Source organism: Trichoderma gamsii (assembly GCF_001481775.2).
Source record: "Trichoderma gamsii strain T6085 chromosome Unknown Scaffold_17.2, whole genome shotgun sequence".
Classification (NCBI taxonomy): Eukaryota; Fungi; Ascomycota; class Sordariomycetes; order Hypocreales; family Hypocreaceae; genus Trichoderma; species Trichoderma gamsii.
In genome coordinates, this window is record NW_020171354.1 from 44,616 (window position 1) to 65,134 (window position 20,519).

At 48.8% G+C, this 20,519-nt stretch overlaps 6 protein-coding genes across 6 annotated transcripts; 5 read left to right on the forward strand and 1 right to left on the reverse strand.

Moving 5' to 3' along the window:
- Positions 1-431: 431 nt before the first annotated feature.
- TGAM01_v205426 (mannan polymerase II complex ANP1 subunit) lies at positions 432-2,096 on the reverse strand (the record flags this gene model as incomplete). Its single annotated transcript, XM_018810684.2, has 5 exons — positions 432-659; positions 749-844; positions 903-1,222; positions 1,274-1,953; positions 2,020-2,096. 5 exons carry the CDS (start codon positions 2,094-2,096, stop codon positions 432-434), a joined length of 1,401 nt encoding a protein of 466 aa, XP_018656094.1.
- A 799-nt stretch (positions 2,097-2,895) lies between these two features.
- On the forward strand, positions 2,896-4,729 carry TGAM01_v205427 (hypothetical protein; the record flags this gene model as incomplete). Its single annotated transcript, XM_018810683.1, has 5 exons — positions 2,896-2,942; positions 2,998-3,244; positions 3,316-3,638; positions 3,709-4,231; positions 4,286-4,729. The coding sequence occupies 5 exons, from the start codon at positions 2,896-2,898 to the stop codon at positions 4,727-4,729; spliced, it is 1,584 nt and encodes a 527-aa protein (XP_018656093.1).
- Positions 4,730-5,434: 705 nt separating this feature from the next.
- Positions 5,435-6,804, forward strand: TGAM01_v205428 (cystathionine beta-lyase; the record flags this gene model as incomplete). Its single annotated transcript, XM_018810682.1, has 2 exons — positions 5,435-6,664; positions 6,733-6,804. The coding sequence occupies 2 exons, from the start codon at positions 5,435-5,437 to the stop codon at positions 6,802-6,804; spliced, it is 1,302 nt and encodes a 433-aa protein (XP_018656092.1).
- A 1,805-nt stretch (positions 6,805-8,609) lies between these two features.
- On the forward strand, positions 8,610-10,229 carry TGAM01_v205429 (Ca2+:H+ antiporter; the record flags this gene model as incomplete). Its single annotated transcript, XM_018810681.1, has 3 exons — positions 8,610-8,952; positions 9,053-9,398; positions 9,455-10,229. 3 exons carry the CDS (start codon positions 8,610-8,612, stop codon positions 10,227-10,229), a joined length of 1,464 nt encoding a protein of 487 aa, XP_018656091.1.
- A 1,046-nt stretch (positions 10,230-11,275) lies between these two features.
- Positions 11,276-15,179, forward strand: TGAM01_v205430 (hypothetical protein; the record flags this gene model as incomplete). The annotated part of the gene is made up of 9 exons (XM_024549641.1): positions 11,276-11,294; positions 11,356-11,400; positions 11,460-13,477; positions 13,588-13,879; positions 13,951-14,105; positions 14,166-14,459; positions 14,535-14,825; positions 14,880-15,018; positions 15,076-15,179. The coding sequence occupies 9 exons, from the start codon at positions 11,276-11,278 to the stop codon at positions 15,177-15,179; spliced, it is 3,357 nt and encodes a 1,118-aa protein (XP_024405590.1).
- Positions 15,180-17,454: 2,275 nt separating this feature from the next.
- On the forward strand, positions 17,455-19,356 carry TGAM01_v205431 (chitin synthase D; the record flags this gene model as incomplete). The annotated part of the gene is made up of 1 exon (XM_018810678.2): positions 17,455-19,356. The coding sequence occupies one exon, from the start codon at positions 17,455-17,457 to the stop codon at positions 19,354-19,356; it is 1,902 nt and encodes a 633-aa protein (XP_018656088.2).
- Positions 19,357-20,519: the final 1,163 nt, after the last annotated feature.

Genomic DNA, 20,519 nt, shown 5'->3' on the forward strand with positions numbered 1-20,519 from the left:
AAAATATTCTACTGAGTGTACATCCCTCATTTACAAAGGGGTATTTTGGGCGACAGTACCCATTTGTCTAAAGAGCTGAGAACCCGATACCCCTCCAAAATTGTCTGGCCGATGAGCTGTACTATCAGTTTGCTACGATATATCACTATGAATCGGCCTTTATCAGTGGCCGATCTGCTTGGGAAGCATATGCAGCTTCTTTGACAATGCTTTTTGGTCTCTTGTATAAATGGCATAATTAGAATATTTCATTAGGTAAAGGTGAAGGAGTTTGCAGTTTCGATCAATTCATTACATTTACTTTATTACAATCCGTTTCTCTGCCATCCAACCAAATAATAAGATCGTAGAAGATGTAGTTCGCGTTTCTGTATATGGAAGCCATTATCAGTGCGATACGAAATAATTACTCTAAATGATGTAGCCCGTCCTTAATTCGCCTTTTGTCCATCTATAGCCCCTGCTGCCTTTGCGGCCGCGCCCTGATTTAATCCAGCCTCTTTATTGCTTCCCTGATCCTGCAATTTTAGATCCTGCATCTGTTGTTTGTCCTGTTCCCATTGAGAGTTGGCGTCACCAAATTCCTCCTTAATCTGTTGCTCCTTGAGCTTTCTGTCTTCTTCCTCCTTCTCCCGAGCGATTCGTTCTCTTTCCATTTCCTGTAGAGAGTTGAGTTAGTATAGGTAGGTCCCTCCAAGTGAAATTGAGTAAGAAGAAGAAAAAGAAGAACGTGGAGAAAAATACGCACTTCCATGTGTTTGATATCATCGACGCTAGGCTCGTACAAGTGCCAAATGGTATAGTGAGGCAAACCAACGACGGAGAATCGCATTCGTTTCGCCATCTGTTGAGTTTGTTAATTATTGAAGAAACCCCGAGCGTCTAGCCAGGATTAGACTCACCTTGCCAAATCCCTCCGTCTCGGCATGCTTCTCAAAACTAAAAGCAGGGAAATGGACGCCGCTGCGAAATACCTTGGCTTTCGCCAGAATACTGACGCCTCCAACTCCATCAATCTCCATCTCCATGTCTGGGTCGCCGTAGGGGTCTCGCAGATAGGCAAGATGGGGTCGCCATGTGGCATATTCGGCATAGCCCTCTACAATGACGGCATCTTCGTCCAGTGTGTCGGCCAGCGCAAGAGCGGTTTCGGATTCTTGCCAGGAGTTCAAATCGTAGGGCTGTTCACCACCAAGCCAGTCGGGAAGAGGACGCCACACATCTGAATACTGTTAGTACAAAACGAAATAACACAAAATCGTGATCAACATACTTGGGACAATGACGTCTTTATTGTGTCGCATCAGGTCCTCCAGAATTGTAAACGGCGCAGTCTCAACGTCCACATCACGCCAGTAAACCCAAGAATGATATGGTCGTAGAGCAGCACTCAGAAGCCAGTTGCGCGCTTGGGCCATAAGCTTTCTACGGCTCGCCTGAGCGGCAAACCCGTGTCGACTTTCAACATCCTGGTTCACCTTTTGACCAAAGTCCTTTTCGATGATGGAGATCTCTCCATATGGCTGCTTTGGGTCCGCATCCGCCTGAATAGCCTCCAAGTTGTCGGAGAGGACTTGCAGTGTTCGGTCCTTCGAATCGGAAACGAGAAAGGCGAGATCAATCAGGCTATGGGGATATGTAAAGTTCTTCAGGTGGGAGAAGAACATTGGCAGATGTTGCTCGGCATCCCGAAGCGGTACGCATAGCAGGATACGCTCTTCGCGCTCCCAGCCGCGCGCAGATCCTTGCACGTTGGTGAGGTCGTAGTATCGCACCGTTTCCAGTTTCAAGTCCTCATATCCGGACAAAATGCCGAGCGAGATCAGGGAAGCGACGGATTTGGGCTGTCCAAACCAGAATATGAGAAGGACAATGATGGCCACCACTATACCAATACGAATTGCAGTCCTCTTGCGCTTTTTGTGAAGAGGGACGGTAGCTCTCGGTTGGAATCTGCAAGGGATTCGGTCAGTACATCAGTTGATGTTGAATCGCGTGTGAAGAGTGGGTGATCATCACCTATGGGGGGAAATCTCGAAGGTGTCGGCGCGCGGATATCCATTGGAAAACCCGCTGGAGTGATGCCGTGGCATCATTTTGAAGGCGTTGGAAGACTTATGAAAACATCAATGGCCCTCTAGTAATCGCGTACTGCACGCGGGCGGCTTCTACCACCTGCGTGATTGAATTTGAGTGATCAAGGCCGGTGATTTGTGACGGGACAGGAGGCAAGGCCTAAACGTAACGTGTATGGAGGAGTGCCTCGTATCCAAAGACCCCTTGATCCTGTTGCGGCCATTCCACAAAAATTGTTAGCCTGGTTCGTACAGAGTACTTTTTCGCAAAGCCCACCAGATAAGCACCACCGGCAAAATATATCTATTTATAGCATAGCTTGCTGGATGCAGCATCTATCAAGGGGGAAAAGATTAAAATAATATCTAATAACATACAAGATGCCATCTCAATACTTCAGCGTAGTCACAAGATATATTGAACGGATGCATATAATTCCAAGATGCCTAAAGCCATTGATTCCGTCAACATACATCATCGAATCGCAGTACTGTAAATTCTACTGCCTGTTTTATTTACCAACTCAGACATGACTCGGAGAATAGATAAACCAGGCTAGTACGGAGTGGTAGCACTATGTGTGGATTTTGCAGGCTCCAGGTTAGCTGCCTGTGAGCCCCTCCACAAGGAAATGGGCAAGCTATCGCGTTCCAACTTCGTGCTAGCCTAGGAGTTCGTCACTGTCACTTCTGGCCACGAAGAGCTATATTTTCTTGCGCTGCTCATGCGCTTTGATACTTCTTCCCAGTATCGACAACCGGAAACAGGTTACACCTTCCTTATTGCTCTTACAAAGCGATTGCATACTATTTCAGCGCAATGGCGGCCCAAAATCAAATGCATAATTTGACAACGCTCATCAAACGGTATTTAGATATTCCCATGTGCTATCTGGCTCCCACGATGCTGACTGCGTAGCAGACTTGAAGCCGCAACCTCACGCCTAGAGGACATCGCTTCCTCTACAGAACTCCCCAAAGATGTCCCCGGTCTTGCCCAGCCCGCAACCCCTCAGTCGGAAACTGCTGCAACCCCGCTGCCACCCGCCCCGAAAGAGCCTCAGGAGGCGCTGCCCGAGTCTATCGAAGACTTCGATGTTTTCTTAAACACGAGCCTTGATAAATATATCAAACTCAGCAGTCAGCTGGGCGGAGTTGTTGCTCAGCAGGTTCGTGCTTACCTGCTCCCAAATATCTCACTGCACTAGTCAGGAGAACTAACTATTGCGCTGCGATGTAGGCATCGGAGGTTCTCAGGGGCTTCCAAGAACAACGAAAATTCCTGCTCATTGCTACCAAGGCGGCAAAGCCGAGCACCTCAGGATCTAGCTTGACTGTTTACCAGAACTTGCTTAAACCTATCAACGATGCTGTCATGGCCGCGACCGAACTCAAGGAATCAAACCGACCCGACCCAATGTACAGCAACTTGAGCGCTGTTGCGGATGGAATCATGGTGATGGGCTGGGTTACTGTTGATCGCCGCCCATACAGCTTCGTCGAAGAATCTTTGGGCGCCGCGCAGTTCTTCGGCAACAGGGTTCTGAAGGAGCAAAAGGACAAGTACGTTTAACATCTAGATGAAACGTTGTGACCAAATTGCTGATTTTTTTTTTCTTTTCTCAAAACTTAGTGACCCTAAACAAGTTGAGTGGGTGCAATCTTTCTACCAGATCTTCCATGACCTCGGCGATTACATCAAACAGCACCATGCCTCTGGTGTCGCTTGGAACCCGAGAGGAGAACCAGCCGAGGAAGTCGCAAAGACATTGACTGCTGGCAAAGCGTCGCAACAGCCTCCGCAGAGCAGCACTCCATCAGCTGGCGCGCCACCACCACCTCCTCCGCCGCCGCCGCCCGGACCAGCCCCGATCTTGGATATACCAGTCGAATCTGCAAAGCCGGCCAACGCGGCCCCCGCCGGGGGCTTTGGAGCAGTGTTCTCAGAACTGAACAAGGGCGAATCCGTGACCAAGGGCCTACGTAAGGTGGACAAGTCAGAGATGACACACAAGAACCCTGCTTTGCGGACAGGATCCACGGTCTCAGAGGCTCCCCGGGCTAAGAGTCCTGTCCCAGGCAAGAAGCCCAAGCCTGAAAGCATGAGGGTTAAGAAGCCAGCGAGCAAAGTTCTTGAGGCCAACAAGTGGACCATTGTACGTTTCTCAGATCATCAACAGTCGAAGTCTTATGTACTAACCCTCCCATAGGAAAACTACGATAAGGAGCCCGCGCCAGTAGAGATTGATGCTTCCATTACCCACTCCGTACTGATCAGCCGGTGCAACAACACCACTGTCATTATCAAGGGCAAGGCAAACCAGGTCACGGTTGAAAACTCTACTCGGCTATCCCTCGTTGTTGATTCGCTAGTCTCCACCGTAGATGTGGTAAAGGCGAATAACTTTGCGCTCCAAGTACTTGGAATCGTGCCCACCGTCATGCTGGACCAGATCGATAGCGCGCAGATTTATCTCAGCAAGGAGAGCTCCACTACCAAACTGTTCACAAGCAAGAGTGATGGAATTAATGTGAACATCCTGGCTGGGGCGGATGAGGACTACAAGGAGGTGCCGCTGCCTTCTCAAATCTGCCACTATTACAGTGAAGAAAAGGGCGAGATGGTGAGCGAAATCGTGGCCCACGCAGGATAGACACATACCTCGCGATGGATGGAGAGAGACATATGGTATATAGGAGACAATATATACGGCACTATATTCAGATAGAGATAGAATTGAATATAGCAATTTTCACAAGATTATTTCAAATGATGGGACAAGACGAAGAGTTATCCCTGCTGAAGACAATCGTGGTAAAAAATCTCCTATTTCGTCATCCCAGGCCGAGTTCCGGTACCTATCAGTTACTATCTAACTCCAAACTATAATACTGGTAGAGAAGTAGCTACAGGTACAGTTGTGTACCCCATAAGTTCCCCGCGCCGACAGACCGTGCTGCCGGTATCGCAGCACTACGCCCTATTGAGTAACGCAGCCCCTCTACTGTCATTCTCCAGAGAATTGCGACTTCATCAGCCAATTATCTACCCACTAAGCCAACGCACTGTGACTCTGAATCGTTTCTAGCAGCAGCCTGATGGTTTTTTGTCTGTTTCAAGAACAAGACGAACAAGAAGCATCCTAAGACATCAATTGCATATACCTCGCCATTATCATCACTTCCCCGGCACCTTTGTTGGTTTCCTTCGCCGATTAATTGCTTCCGTCGCATCATTGTCGGATTGTGCGGGAGCAATACAGTATATGTTTCCGCTTACCTAGTTGTAAAGACGAAACCGCTCTCGCCGTCAACTACAATCTCGCTTTTGAGAGATCCTCCTTCTCTATACTTTCAAAATGGCAGCCGACGACAAATCTGCCAACCCTCTCAAACGTGTCGACCTCGATGGCCACGATCTCCCACCTTCACCCGCACCATCGAGCCCCCGAAACGGACGCCGCCGTTATGCTCTAGCGACCGAGTTGGTCTATACCGAGGGAAAAGATCAGTATGGCGCTTCAAGCACTCCAATTTATCAGTCTGCGACCTTTAAGCAGAGCTCTGCCAGCGGTGGCCAGCAGGAATATGACTACACAAGATCCGGTAACCCTACACGCACTCACCTCGAGCGCCACCTGGCCAAGATTATGAACGCAAACCGTGCCTTGGCTGTCAGCTCTGGAATGGGAGCTCTCGATGTGATCTCGCGAATTCTGCGTCCTGGCGACGAAGTCATCACTGGCGACGATCTGTACGGTGGCACACACCGTTTGCTCACATATCTTGCAGCCAACCAGCAAATCGTCGTACACCATGTCGATACAACAGACGTCAATGCCGTTAAAGAGCGGCTGTCGGAAAAGACGACAATGGTGCTCCTCGAGACTCCTACAAATCCTTTGATTAAAATCGTTGATGTACCCTCTATTGCGCGTTTAGCGCACGAACTCAATGAAAAGGCTCTCGTGGTGGTTGATAACACTATGCTGTCTCCCATGCTGTTCAATCCCTTGGACGTTGGCGCAGACATTGTGTATGAGTCGGGAACCAAATATCTCTCCGGTCACCACGACATTATGGCCGGCGTGATTGCATGCAATGAGGCGGCGATTGCCGATAAACTCTACTTCACCATCAACTCGACCGGATGTGGACTGTCTCCCAATGACTCGTTCCTTCTTATGAGAGGAGTCAAGACGCTGGCTATCCGCATGGAAAAGCAGCAATCCAATGCACAGGCCATTGCCGAGTTCCTGGAATCACACGGGTTCAAGGTACGGTACCCCGGCCTCAAGTCTCACCCACAATATGAGTTGCATTGGGCAACTGCCAGGGGAGCCGGCGCAGTATTGTCTTTTGAGACAGGAGACGCAGTGCTCTCACAGCGTATCGTGGAGGCAGCCCGTCTGTGGACCATTAGCGTCAGCTTTGGATGTGTAAACAGTCTCATCAGCATGCCCTGCCAGATGAGCCATGCCAGCATCGATGCCAAGACTCGAAGGGAGCGACATATGCCTGAGGACATCATTCGCCTTTGCGTCGGTATTGAAGACGTCGATGATTTGATAGAAGACCTGTCTCGCGCTGTAAGTTACCTTTCGAGCTCGCTACCTACTATTTTGTGCCTTTGCTAACCACTAATTTCGTTTTTAAGCTTGTTCAAGCTGGCGCAGTAACAGTCTCTCTTGATGGATTCCAAGCTGTTGAGCCGGCTCAGACGCAGTGAAGGCCTGGGGAGGATCTAGTCAAATGGTGGATTAATTATCACGAGTCATCCATTCTCTGTGCGTTTTAAAGCAAGTCGCTTTTGTCTTTCAACGCCAGTGCGAGTTTCGCCCTCCTAACATGGGCCCCTATGAGCGAGGAGGACACCAAATGGCCCCGAGGGTATGAGAGCGAGCCATAGTTCAGTGGCAAAAAGTGCTGGCCATAGTTACCTCGTAAACATGGTAACGGTGCCATCGGCTTTCTCCGTACAATGGACATGTACGAGTAGACTGCGATGGAGCTCCTTCATGTACTATTTATTACGGCTTTGGGCTTTGCTAGAGCTACTACTGCTTTGAGTGCTGTATTTGTGTTTTGTATGGAATACTGCATATACCAATACGATTGATGAAGTGGCAGGGTGGTGAAATTAGAGCCGTGAATTAAGCACGAAGTAGTGCGGAGGCAGCCAACCGGCAAGAAAAGGCGCTAAAGTCAAGCATATCTATCTAATTTTGAGCTATTTCGTCCAGGGGGTGGACTGCGAATCTGAAACCCTGGACATATAATTTATCCAATACGACACTTCTGCTCAGGTTGCTCTACCACTGGTGTATGGGACGAGGCTTTTCTTTTGTTTTGGCTTTTTGGTTCAAAAGACGACGTACGGTGAGTGAATAAAAAAATGGTTTTTTTTTTTTGTTGCTGTGGACCCCCTCCTGAGACGCTGGTCTTTGACACTCGATCGAGCCAACTCGAAAGATATGAGTACTAATACTATTAAGAAGATACTAGTATCCCCATAGCGTTGTTTATAACCTTGTAAAACTTCAGTCTAGTAAACTTAGTTTGCACCTGTTCACACCGTAGCCTTTGTTCCTTTTTTTCCAATTACACACATGGCTACTTTACCTCTCTAAAGAAAAGGAATATGTAGCGTTTTACCAGAATATCGATTTCTTTCCAGAAATACATGCTGTACCAGAGAGCTTGTGCCATCTTGGATCCTAGACAGACTGTCCTTTGATTGATCGTCCTCCACGTCGTAATCGTCACCATTGTCGTTTCCGTCTATCATCCTTTGGCAGTTTCTCTTCCCCACAGCACGGCATGGCGGGCACATCTGCACATCCCAGCTTACCAGCAGACTCGTAATTTATCCACAGACTAAGCGCCTATACCCATACGAGCATGGGCTATTCCACGTTTTCCCTTTTTTTCTTGGAAGAGGGAGGGGCCTAAGATCGCGGGCTCTACCGACCATGCGTCCGGGTCAGAATTGCCCCGTCGACTGGCGCCTTCACAGCCACCGACATTTTCGTTTCACGCATATTTACTCGCCCATGCCCTCAGCTCTTCTATTGGTGGCTCCTGAGCAGGATTTTACTCTCAGAAACCTGGCAGCTTTCCACTGAGGGCCGGAGCCTTAGAAGCAGCAGAACCTGTACTGCCCCGTATCTGCGCGGCCTGAACGCCAATCTCCTCTGCAAAGTGTCTGGAGCCACCGGAGGCTTGCCACGTCGTCGACCCCCGGGCCCGGCCAACGCTACGTCGCTCGTGAAGCGGAATACCGAAAGTATTTAGTATTGTGCATTGCCCAGAGCGAGAGTCAGCCGAAGGTCTGATATTTCTGCTCACGCATCTCCAGACTTGGCTACCTACATACAAAGTAGTAGCCGTCTGGGCTGTCCACTAACACCACCACCACTACCACCACCACCATCTTTGAGTGCATGGTCTCAAATTGAACAGGGACAAGACAAAGAGATATTTCATTAGCCCCACCACTTGGCATCGGCCCGCGCTTTGATTCAGGCTGTTTCAATGGCTAGTCCCAGCCATCGCCGCTTTGGCTCTAATGGCCAGCGCCAAAGCCTCGTCCACAACGATGGCCTCGAGCTTGGGCCTGTTTATAACAAGACCTACGGCGCTGAAGAGACGCTTCCTCCTCCAAACACCACCAGCGGCGAGTACAAACGAACCCAGTGGCGGCAAAGTGGTGAAGGCCAGAACATGAAGCTCTTTAGGATCAAGAGCGGCGGCGAAAGCGGCCGTAACGGAATTCATCCTTATCACTTTCTGAGAATCTGCTTTCGCTCTTCTTGCAAAGCCAGCGCAGCCGTCAATATCCTCTGGCCTATTGTTCCCGTTGCTTTGGCTGTTCGGTGTAAGTTGATGCGAGCTGCGGTGGCGCGGAGGCTCTGCCTACCTCATCTGTATGGAGTTTCCGACGCATTCAACTGACTTCGAATCTCGTGGTGTTTTAGATTCTTTGCCAGAAAAACATGTTCTCATTTTCATCCTCTCCTACATTGCAATGGCCCCTTGCGCCAACCTCATTGGATTCGCTGGCCAAGAGCTTGCTCGCAAACTTCCCCATGTTCTCGGCGTGCTGATTGAGACGACGGTTGGTTCTATCGTCGAGATCATCCTCTTCATGGTTCTACTATCCATGAATCAGTTTCTTGTCATAAAGGCCGCTATCCTCGGTTCGATTTTAGCCACTATGCTTCTCTGCTTGGGCCTCTGCTTTTTCGTCGGAGGATTATACCATGAGGAACAGAGCTTCAGCGATACTATTAGTGAGGCTGGTAGTGGCTTACTTCTCACAGCGTATGTCGTCCCCGCCTGCATTCGAATAGAGAAACCTAGCTCACCCATGATTCCAGCGGCGTGGCATTAGGCATTCCCACAGTCTTTCAGCGAGGTCTCCCAGAATCTAACCTGACAACTGAAGAGATGGCCCACAAGACCCTAAGCATTTCGCGAATTGTATCCGTCCTGCTCATCATTGCATACTGCGTCTTTGTCTTTTTCCAAGCCCGGACGCACCACGGTCTCTACCATGACATTTTCGAAATGGACGAAGAGCGCGACCGCGACGGCCACAAGGACGCCGCCAAGGACAAGCTCACCCTGATAGAATGTATCGTTGCACTGAGTGTTGCCGTTGCACTTGTTACTTTGATTGCAATCACCCTTGTCTTGCAAATCGAGCCCATCATCGAGCACTCAAGGGTGTCTGACGCTTTCATGGGTCTTATTCTGGTTCCTTTCGTCGAGAAATTTGCCGAGCACATCACCGCTATTGACGAGGCGTGGGACAACCAGATGAACTTTGCGCTGTCGCATGTCCTGGGTGCCACTCTTCAGACGGCCCTATTGAATGCGCCACTGGTCGTCATCGTGGCTTGGGGCCGCGATAAAGCTCTGGATCTAGACTTTGGCATCTTTGACCTCGTCATGCTTATTCTCGCCATTCTAACTGTTGGTCGATTCTTGCAAGATCAGAAGAGCAACTATCTCGAAGGCTTCCTCTTGGTGGTTCTTTACGTGGCTATCGCAGTCTCTGCTTGGTACTATCCGAATCCAGGCCACGAGGGAGCCGAAGGATCTGGCTCTCCAGAAGGTGTAGAAGCTGGCGAGAAATTCCGCCTTTTTTGATGTGGTCCACATGTTTCTGTGGTTAAGCATGGCAACACTGAACAGTAGACTTTCTTTTGCTGCTGGGTACTCAGCGATTGTAGCATTGTGAAGGAGAAGTTTGGGAATGTTTTTAGACTTATGAGAGCACAATGGCGTTGGATGAGATAGTTGCACAGCATACACAAGGGTTTGGATCTTGCACTCGAGGGGCGTCCACTGATTTCCTGCTTACTGTTTATATAAGCGGTTTGAGCAATTTTGAGATAAGAAAGACATGGGATCAAGATATATTGCATTATGAACTTCTAGTTCCGCTACACGTGTGGAAATGTGGTACTAAAGTAATGATTTTGACTACGAGAATAGGCATGTGATGATGCCTTGGACTACCCTATAAAGTGCAGGATTTCGTATGTTTAAATGGAGCACTTGCCTTCCATATTGAGTAGGAACAATGGGCATTTTTATAGCGGTAGTATGTTTATCTTCTGGGCTGGGCCCTCGCCTCATCGCTTTGCATAACGGACAACTTTGTAGCTGCGTGCCTAGTATCATGTGGAAGTTAGGATGCTCCTGCTATCACCAGCACATCTGGAAATGAACGCCCGTCAACCCTCCTTGGTTTAGCGTGCAACAATGCTCTGCGAATCGGGCTAAGCGAGATTCCGCAGCCACATTGTTCCGGCGCGCCAGTGCTAGCGCGTGGCTGACTCAGTCCTGCATCTGTTGAATTGAGCTCTGACTGATGATGGCATTATCGGCCAAATAGGAATTTCGCTGTTATCAGAGTTCTCTAGCCTTTTCGCATAGCTTAGCCTTGCGTCCATTTTGTGGCTGCGAACGACCAAAGGTTACGAGTTCTGACTACGTCGCCGACTGCTTCGTGCTCTATATCCTCTTGTCCGACCCGTTTCCTCGGACGCACCGATGCTGCTGAATCGCCTTGCCCAACAACAGTGCCATATTCTAGGGCAGTACATTCCTTAGCAGCCCGGCGTCACGCTCGAATGTAGTACCTCGAATAGAATCGGCTGTCGCAATCCAGACTCAACGAGCGGGTTACCATGGATCGTACGAGGAAGCGTATGTGCTGTGTTTGCGACCTTGCCGCCCCACCACTCTATGAGCTAACAGTGAATATCAGGAGAGCTTCGAGCTCTTAATGTAAAGGCCTGGGATGGCGACACGGGTACAGTGAACGAACGACTCTAATGCTTCGTTGTTCGTTGGCTAATATTTTGATCAAAGGCCTTATCAATATCAGCGGCTCGCTTGACTCGTCTCTCAAGAAAAATACTGCATTTATAAAAAGGCTTCGAACTGCCATTAGCGCTGCGACCCTCTCGACCTTTTTGCAAGAGATTCGAACCTTAAGCTTGCATAAATATCTTTCCGAGATCATATCTGCCTGCTATGAAGGACTCTGTAGACTTAAAGCTCCAGGAGAGATCGAGGCAGCGGTCGAGATTGTGAGCGCGCTCCATCAACGGTTTGGCCCTACCGAGTTCACCGAATACCTTACCTGGCTACTTGGCAAGGGCATGGCCACGCCTGATAAGAGCATTCTCAAAAGTTTGCCGGCAGAGGCGCGCGAGAAAGAGGAGAAGGAGCGCATTATCCGACAGCGTGCTCTTCTCAGGGTGATTACGGAACTCTGGCTTGTTGGTGTGCTAAGGACGCTTGACGATGCAAGCAAACCGGATGATGCTACTAAAGGCGCTATTGGTAAAGCTCCAGAGCTGAAGACCCGGAGTAGCTCCAAAGTTGGTGGCTCTGCGGACCCGTTCCCCCTCGAAGTCTTGAAAGACTTGCTCGGTTATGATAGGGAGCACGCTAATTTGCCGCTGCTTGTCATCTTCGTCAAAGCATTTAGCTGGGACATTCTGGGGATCCGAACCACTACGCCTGAAAGCCGCAAGCCTGGAGATGAGGACAGTCTACCAGTCGCTGAAGATCCAAGGGACCCTTCCGCCGAAGGCCAGCCGTTTACTCCTCCCGAACTAGCGGACAAGTTCAAAGAAATCTTGAAAAAGTACTTCGACGATGTTGCAAATCATATTGTCCGCGACCAAAAATCCATCCATCTCCAAGCACGGCGCAACGCGGAGGCCTATGTCAAGTCTGGAGAGGTCTTTGAAGATAGGCAAGCTAACTACGAGAAACAAGTCAAAGCTCAAGATAGGCTGGTCGCGAATGCCCAAGTAATAGCAGACGCCATTGGCGCAGAAATGCCCAACCTCAAGGACTCCAATGATCCTCTTGCAGCTTCAAACAACTCTATAGGCTTGGTCAAGACTGGCGACTACCTGCGATCTATGGCAGATGGCGCTGGCATTTGGGAAGATGAAGATGAACGCCGGTTCTACGAAAATTTAGTGGACCTCAAGGGAAAGATTCCGGCTATTCTTTTGGAAGATGGCAAAAAGAAGAAGACAGAGACTGAAGAGCAGCCTGTCAAGAAGCCAGACTCTGCCGAAAGTTCGGAACCTACAAAGGCTCCGGAACCCATTGATGATCAATCAATGGCAATTGCTAATAAGACCATTGGAGCACAGGTAGATGCCATCTTGGCTCGTTTGCCAGACCTTACAAATAAAGAAATCATTGACCAGACGGCCATTGATTTCTGTTTTCTCAACTCCAAAGCGTCGCGCAACCGACTCGTCAAGGCTCTGACGGAGGTTCCCAAAGGGAGAAGCGATTTGCTGCCATCCTGGGCTCGTCTGGTTGCTACCTTGGGTAGGTATATGCCAGACGTGCCCAAAGGGTTGGTCGATTATCTGGATGCGGAGTTTCGTAGTCTACAGCGACGCAAAGAAAAGGACTTTTTGGGCCAAGTTCGGTTGAGCAATATTCGGTATTTGGCTGAGCTTACAAAATTTGGAGTAGTCCCTGAGCATGTGGTTTTCCACTGCCTCAAGGTCAGCCTTGATGACTTTTCTCGGATGAACATTGAGATCTTGTGCAATTTAATTGAAAATTGCGGCCGGTATCTCCTCAGGAACCCTGAAACCGCGCCGAGGATGGCAAGTTTCCTTGAGACGCTGCAGAGGAAGAAGTCTGTACAGCATATTGGCCAGCCAGAGCGGATGCTCATTGATAATGCGGTGTATCACGTCGATCCCCCAGAGCGACCTGCTATTGAGCAAAAGGAGCGAACTCCAATGGAGCTCTTTATCCGAAAGTTGATCTATGGAGACATGACTAAACGGAATTACAGCAAGATCTTGAAGCAGATTCGCAGACTCCATTGGGAGGAGACAGAGGTGAGACTGTTAACCCCTACTCTATATTATTCTCCTCCTCTCCGTCAAATGGCTGTATTTATCCTATGGTACTTGACGTCGCTAATTCTTTTTTTTAAATCCAAATACAGGTTGTTGCCATTCTAGAAAAAGTATTTTCTAAACCTGGAAAAGTGAAATATGGGAATATTCATCTTCTTGCCATACTGTTGAGCGCCCTTTACCGGCATCATCCGCATTTTGTGGTTAAAGTCATTGATAATGTCCTAGAGTCTATTAGTTTCGGACTTGAACAGAATGACTTTAGGTTTTCCCAGCGCCGTGTTGCTGAAGTCAAGTATCTCGGCGAGCTCTACAACTATCGCATGCTGGAACATCCAGTTATTTTTGACACCATGTACAAAATCGTCCTCTTTGGATATAGTAAGTTGCTTGTTTTTCCCCTTCTTGGTAAGCCTTGGCTTCTCTGGCAAGTGAACTAACCTATCTGCCAGACGGGCCACCGGTGATTGGCAAATACAATCCTTTTGACCTCGTGGATGATCATTTTCGGATCCGCCTCATATCTATAATGTTAGAAACCTGTGGGATGTTTTTCAATCGGGGTGCTGCAGGCAAAAAGCTTGACTACTTCCTATCATTCTTTCAGGTAAGACAAGCCTATTGATTTGACGAGTGGGATGTAGCTAATCTAATGCGTTTCTACAAGTATTATGTCCACACGAAATATCCCCTGCCCCTAGATATCGAGTTTCTTGTGCTTGATACTTTTGCATTAACTCGACCCCAGTGGAAATTTGTGGAGGATATTGAGGAAGCGACTAAAGCTTTTCAGCTTGCCATCTCCCAAGACCAGAAAACTGCAGGTGTTGACAAGGTTGTTGAAGCAGACGACGCTACAAGCGGCCCATCTTCTGAGGATGAAAATGGGGACATGGACGACGTGGAAGCGGATGGCGATGGTGACGATGAAAGCGCCTCCGAGGAAGAAGAAGAAGCAGAGGTGAGATACAGCCCCCGCAGTTTCACATGAAGAACAAGCGTCATATGATCAGTTCACTAACAACATCCTTGTCAGGATGGTGATAATGGCTCAACTCATGAAAGCGAGTATGACGAGGCGATAATTGTCACCAGGCAAGAGGAAGTTGTAGATCCCGAAGACGAGGCCGAATTTGAGCGAGAATATGCGAAAATGATGGCGGAAAGCCTCGAATCCCGCAAGTTCGAACGCAAACAATTATTTGATGTGCCACTTCCTGTGCGATCTAGAAATCGTGAGCCATCGATGTCAACTGGCTCTGGAGAGACGGGACAGAGCGGCACCATGGCCTTTTCCCTGATGACTAAGAGAGGCAATCGACAACAGGTATGTTCATCCATCCGGCTTGATCAATCGCTTATGCTAATATGCACACACAAGACTCGCACCGTTGAACTCCCTTCGGACTCGACGTTTGCAATTGCTATGAAGACACAGCAACAGGCAGAAAGAGAGGAGCAGCAACGGATAAAGAACCTTGTGCTAAATTACGATCTCCAACAAAGTGATGATCCAGAGGGTAAGTGTCTCTATCTTGCGTGTTCTATCTAGTTTGACATGGACTCATATGAATTAGGTAATGAGCGGCCAACAATGTTCTATCATAACCGGGTAGAAAAACCGAGTAAAGATCGGGGCCAACGCGTTCGGAAGCTTCAGTTGAGCGATGTAGACTGGTAAGGCGTTACAGTGACAGCCAATCACTATGGCGACGCACGATACAGCTACTCCGCACTGTGAACTTGGGCACCAAGCGGTTATAAAACTTGAGGAGCATCATCGGGGCATAAATTTGTTGTGGTCACCACGATATGAGACGGAGAGGAAGATGAAGATATGGCTCATCTCCGTCATACTCATGCTGCCGTGTAAGAAAGCTAAGAGATCACTTAACTGATTTTGCAGCATCTGCCTGGCCGCATTTCACAACACCATTTGAGAGTTATTGGTCAACGGGGCTCTCTTTGTCCGGACATTCGGTCGTGGTGGCAGAGCACATATGACAATAGCAGGGCTCATACTGTTTTGCTATTGTTTGGGGTAAGCTCGTGCCAGGATGGATGGGTGTGATGGAGAGCAGCGACTTCTCAGATTGACTGCAAAGCGTGAGGTTTTCGATGGAGGACTTCTCGCGGTCTTCTCTGACGTTACTGAACCCCGCAACAGAAGGGAGGGGCGAGCGAGGGAGGATGCAAGGGACCTGAGCTTCGAACCCTTGTATGAGGGTGTCGCCATTCTTATATTCACCATCTACCAATACTGCTATGAGTACCTCTTACCAGAACCAGTATCTTGTTATCCGTGTGCGAGGGCGAGGCTAAACAGAACCTGCATAGACTAGAGTGAAGGAGTTCACAGGGCATCTCTTGAGCCTCCCTCCGCCTTGGTGGGGTTTGCGGCGATTTATTCCCTGCCGCCAAGCGGGCACCAGGTACCTGGGGTATGATGTACGTATATATGTCTTTATAATAAATTTAGTATGGATGTATGCGTCAGAGCGATTTTCTGAAAGCTCACTGGCAGACGCGAGCAATGGACTCATGCTGGCTCTCGTATCTTAAGTGGCCGTTGCTATTTTAAGAGTCCAAGCGCTGCATGCTAAACTGCTCCTAGAAGGTCCAAAGCACCAACAAGGCAGTGAGTGTGTAACTGTGTGTGCCTACCTACCTACCTATGTATGCATGTAGGTACGTGCAGTGTGCCGTCTGAGTTGTTGTTTCGGAGCTGAATAGCTCAATTGCAATTTCTATTCTTCTTTAAACCCTCGTCTTCACTCCTATTCTTCCCCTTCTTCCTCTTCTTCTCATTTTCTGTCCCTCTCACAGGATACTGTCTCAATTAGGCCGTGGTTCCATATTGGGCTGTGATGACGCCTGCAGCTGCCCATCGACCTATTCCTGGCCTGGGTCTTACTTGTTCCAACTCTAGGCACGAGTGAACTGAACACTTCCCGTACAACCAAATCCAGCAGGTGGTGGCGCACATCACTTGCCGCTCCTCTCAGCGATTGATACGTTTCTTTTCTTCTTTTTTGCCTCTGCTTCATTCAGCCTGCTGTAACTTTTGCTACGCTTCACCCTCGGTTTTTGCCGTATCTGCTGTTTCTCGCTTCTCAGTCGCTTGGCCGCTATAGACTCGTACAGAGCAGGGACGGTGGTGCGCTGCAGGCCAGCATTTGCCGCAATCCCGCTGCGCTGCGTCTTTGGGCCATCTGCTGCTGTCTCACTGCCGGCTTGCCACTAAGTGTCACGACGATCGCTGTTCAGCAGCCTCCTCTGCTGCGAAATCTTGGGGCAATCTTGACTGGGGTTAGCATGCAAGCATCAATCTATGGCACATCCGTGAGCCATCTCTATTCGACGTCGTTCTGCTCTGTCTTGAAACAAGATAGCTGTGTGTGGATACGTGCATGCACCTACGCCTGTGGTTTCCGAACATCAGAGGAGTAACGGCTGGTTGGCACTTTTCACTTTTTGCTGTTCGCCCAGACTTGTATGGTTGAAGTCATCGTGTACTTGTCATCAAAAAATTCAAACGGGCAATTTTGGGTTTTACTTGCGGTAGTGAAGCATCATGGCGGTTGGTTCGACTGGGTCAGAATGGCCCGTCAAAGATGTAAGTGGACGTGTGTTGATGGCACCCATTGATATCCGCGGCAATCGGCGAAAGGCTAATATAAGACTGATTTAATAATGGATAGATCGTCTATACCGCCATAATTGGCGTGGTGATGATAATGGCGCTGCTGGAGTGGTTTCTTTGGTTGGCAGCATTCGTCTACTGCTTATACAAAGCTTTTCGGAAGGCTGAACATTGGTCCATCAACGTACTCTGCATCGTTGTTGGCATCTTATTTGTAGCATTCAGGTTGGTCTGCCCCTTGGTGCGTATCAATTGTGTACAAACCGGGAGCCGCTGACACTCACTTCCATTCAGATGCATCTTTCTCCCGATTATGATAGTGACTCTGCCGCTACCAAGCCAAGTTTCCAAATACTGGCCAGAAGGCGTCGTCTCAGTTCTCCAATGGTTTGCATTCTGGAGCTTTTCCATTCTACTTACGGTGCCCTGGCTGTTTTGCGTTTATCAACTTGTCACCAACCAACTTGGGCGCACAAAGCGTATCAAGCAAGTACTTGATGACGTTACCGCCCCAAAAGTTGTGATTGTGATGCCATGCTACAAGGAAGAGCCTGATGTGCTTATCACAGCTATTAACTCTGTTGTTGACTGCGACTATCCCGCTGCCTGTATCCATGTATTCCTCTCTTTTGACGGTGATCAAGAAGATGAGCTCTATCTCAACACGATAGAAAAACTGGGAGTACCTTTAACAATGGAATCATACCCGAAGAGCATCGATGTCCAATACAAAGAGGCACGCATCACCATCTCTCGGTTCCCTCATGGTGGCAAAAGGCACTGCCAGAAATCGACATTTAAACTTATCGATAGAGTATACGAACAATACCTTAAGATGAATGACAATCTATTCATCTTGTTCATCGATTCAGACTGCATACTGGACAAAGTCTGTCTACAGAACTTTGTTTATGACATGGAGCTCAGTCCCGGCAATTCTAGAAACATGCTGGCCATGACTGGCGTCATTACATCGACGACGAAAAAGCACAGCATCATCACGCTGCTTCAAGATATTGAATATATACATGGCCAACTTTTCGAGCGCACGGTAGAGTCAGGCTGCGGATCCGTGACTTGCCTTCCCGGTGCCCTGACCATGCTTCGCTTCTCCGCGTTTAGGAAGATGGCCAAATATTATTTCACAGATAAAGCTGAGCAGTGCGAAGACCTGTTCGACTTCGCAAAATGCCACTTGGGAGAGGATCGTTGGCTCACCCACCTCTTCATGATCGGCGCCAAAGAACGGTACCAGATACAGATGTGCACGTCGGCGTTTTGCAAAACGGAAGCCGTACAGACCTACCGCTCCCTTATTAAGCAGCGGAGGCGATGGTTTTTGGGCTTCATCACCAACGAAGTATGCATGCTGACGGATTGGCGTCTATGGAAACGGTACCCTCTCTTGGTGATTGTCCGCTTCATGCAAAATACCATCCGCACGACAGCACTTCTCTTTTTCATCATGGTACTTGCACTGATATCGACCGTTGCAAAAGTCAAAGATTTGCCTGTGGGATTTATCGGTGTCTCCCTCGGTCTAAATTGGCTCTTGATGCTCTATTTTGGTGCAAAGCTTCGACGTTTCAAAATATGGCTCTATCCACTCATGTTTGTCCTGAACCCTTTCTTCAACTGGTATTACATGGTATATGGCATATTCACTGCTGGGCAAAGGACTTGGGGAGGCCCGAGAGCTGATGCTGCCGTTGCCGACGGCAATACCACCGCACGAGAGGCAGTCGAAAAGGCTGAAAAGCAAGGGGACGAACTTAACGTGGTTCCAGAGACATTTCTGCCCGCTCTCGAGGCAAGAAGGGCAGCAAGCACAAAGGGTCACCCCAACACTCGGCTTGAGCATAAGGGAAGCGTGGTTAGGCCTCCTGATGGCATCGACGGCATGTTTTCTGCTAGACAGAAGACACCAGCCGGACTTTATACACATCTCGACGAATCAGATATCGGTCTTGGAACACCGATTGCATTGTCCACTAACCCGTCTTCCTCATGGGACGCACTGCAAAGAAACTCTCTCGAGGGTTTCCAGCTCAACGGAACGGGAGCCGTTACAATGGACCAGTTTATGGGAGAGGAAGACAGGATAAAGTATGCCATAGCCCAGCGGGCACAGTTCCAACGAAGCACTAGGGTTGATGCCGCATCAAGCAAGGAGTCTCCGGATGTTGAGCTCATTGATCTCTCGTCGGAGTCGTAAGATAGTGGCGCTGTCTGGCCATGCTACCTGCTTACATGCTGGTATCTGCATCTCTTACAAACATAGATGTGTTTGTACACACGAATGTATTTCAAGGGGGAGGGGGGGGGGGGGGGGGGAATACAGGCATTTTGGTTTTCGATATCGTCAACATCGTGATACATTGGTTTACTAGTTAGGCATCATGTTACCGCAGATACATTTATGCATAGAAGAGGTATTCATCTTGTTTTATACGAGAAGCCAGCGAGATTTTGAAGGGTGTTCTAGTAATGACTTTACAAGTTGGTCAAATATTATTTGAGGGAACATGAAGGCTCCGCCATGAGTATATGCTTCAGGTAGATTTAGATTAAGTTAAGTTATTTCTGTTATTGAGAGAGTCATGTATCAACAGGGAGAGCTGCTTAGCGTTCACGTCATTATGAATGCTGAAATTTACGTTTCTGGGCGCGTTGTCAAGCTGAACTGAACTAGGTTTAAAAGCCAGGCATGGCGGGGCATTTCAAGGAGGGGCATTAAAGCAGTTTGGCGGGGTAGTTTTTATGGCTTGACTGTTATCGTGGCTGTCAACGAAGAAACACGTTGCGTTGCAAGCCACTGACCTAAGGAATATGTGTATGTGCATGTGTATGTGCAAAAGGGAATATTCGTAATTGTCCATTCCGCTTGTCTAACCAGATATCTAGAGGAAAAAGCAAGACCAATGAGTCTAAAAACAGAGAGGACGAAGGAAAGAAGGAAAGAGAAGCAAGACGGCTGCCAAGGGGAACAAGAATCGAGACAATTACCAAGAGGAAAACAAGAAAGTATAATATACATGTAATTATATGATAATGATAATGCACTACTGGTAATGGCGTAGACTTGGCTGGCACCTTACACTCCCTGTAGATTGTGTCTTGCCGCGGCTTGGCCGTTCTATTGGCCATCTGATTAGGTACCAAACAACAGCCCTGGAAACCCAGAGGCCCTGCTTGACTCCTTCCTGGCTCGCTGGTCAGGCTCCCAGGCGCTCAGCTTTCTCGTGGAGTCTGGAAAATTCTGCAACCTTCCATGGGGTACCTCCCTCGGTGGCGGCGGGGCAGCTGCTGCGAGTACCCTTTGGCCTGCCGTTTGCCGGCACGGGTACTCGTTGCAGCAGCGCCCAGCTCCAATGACAG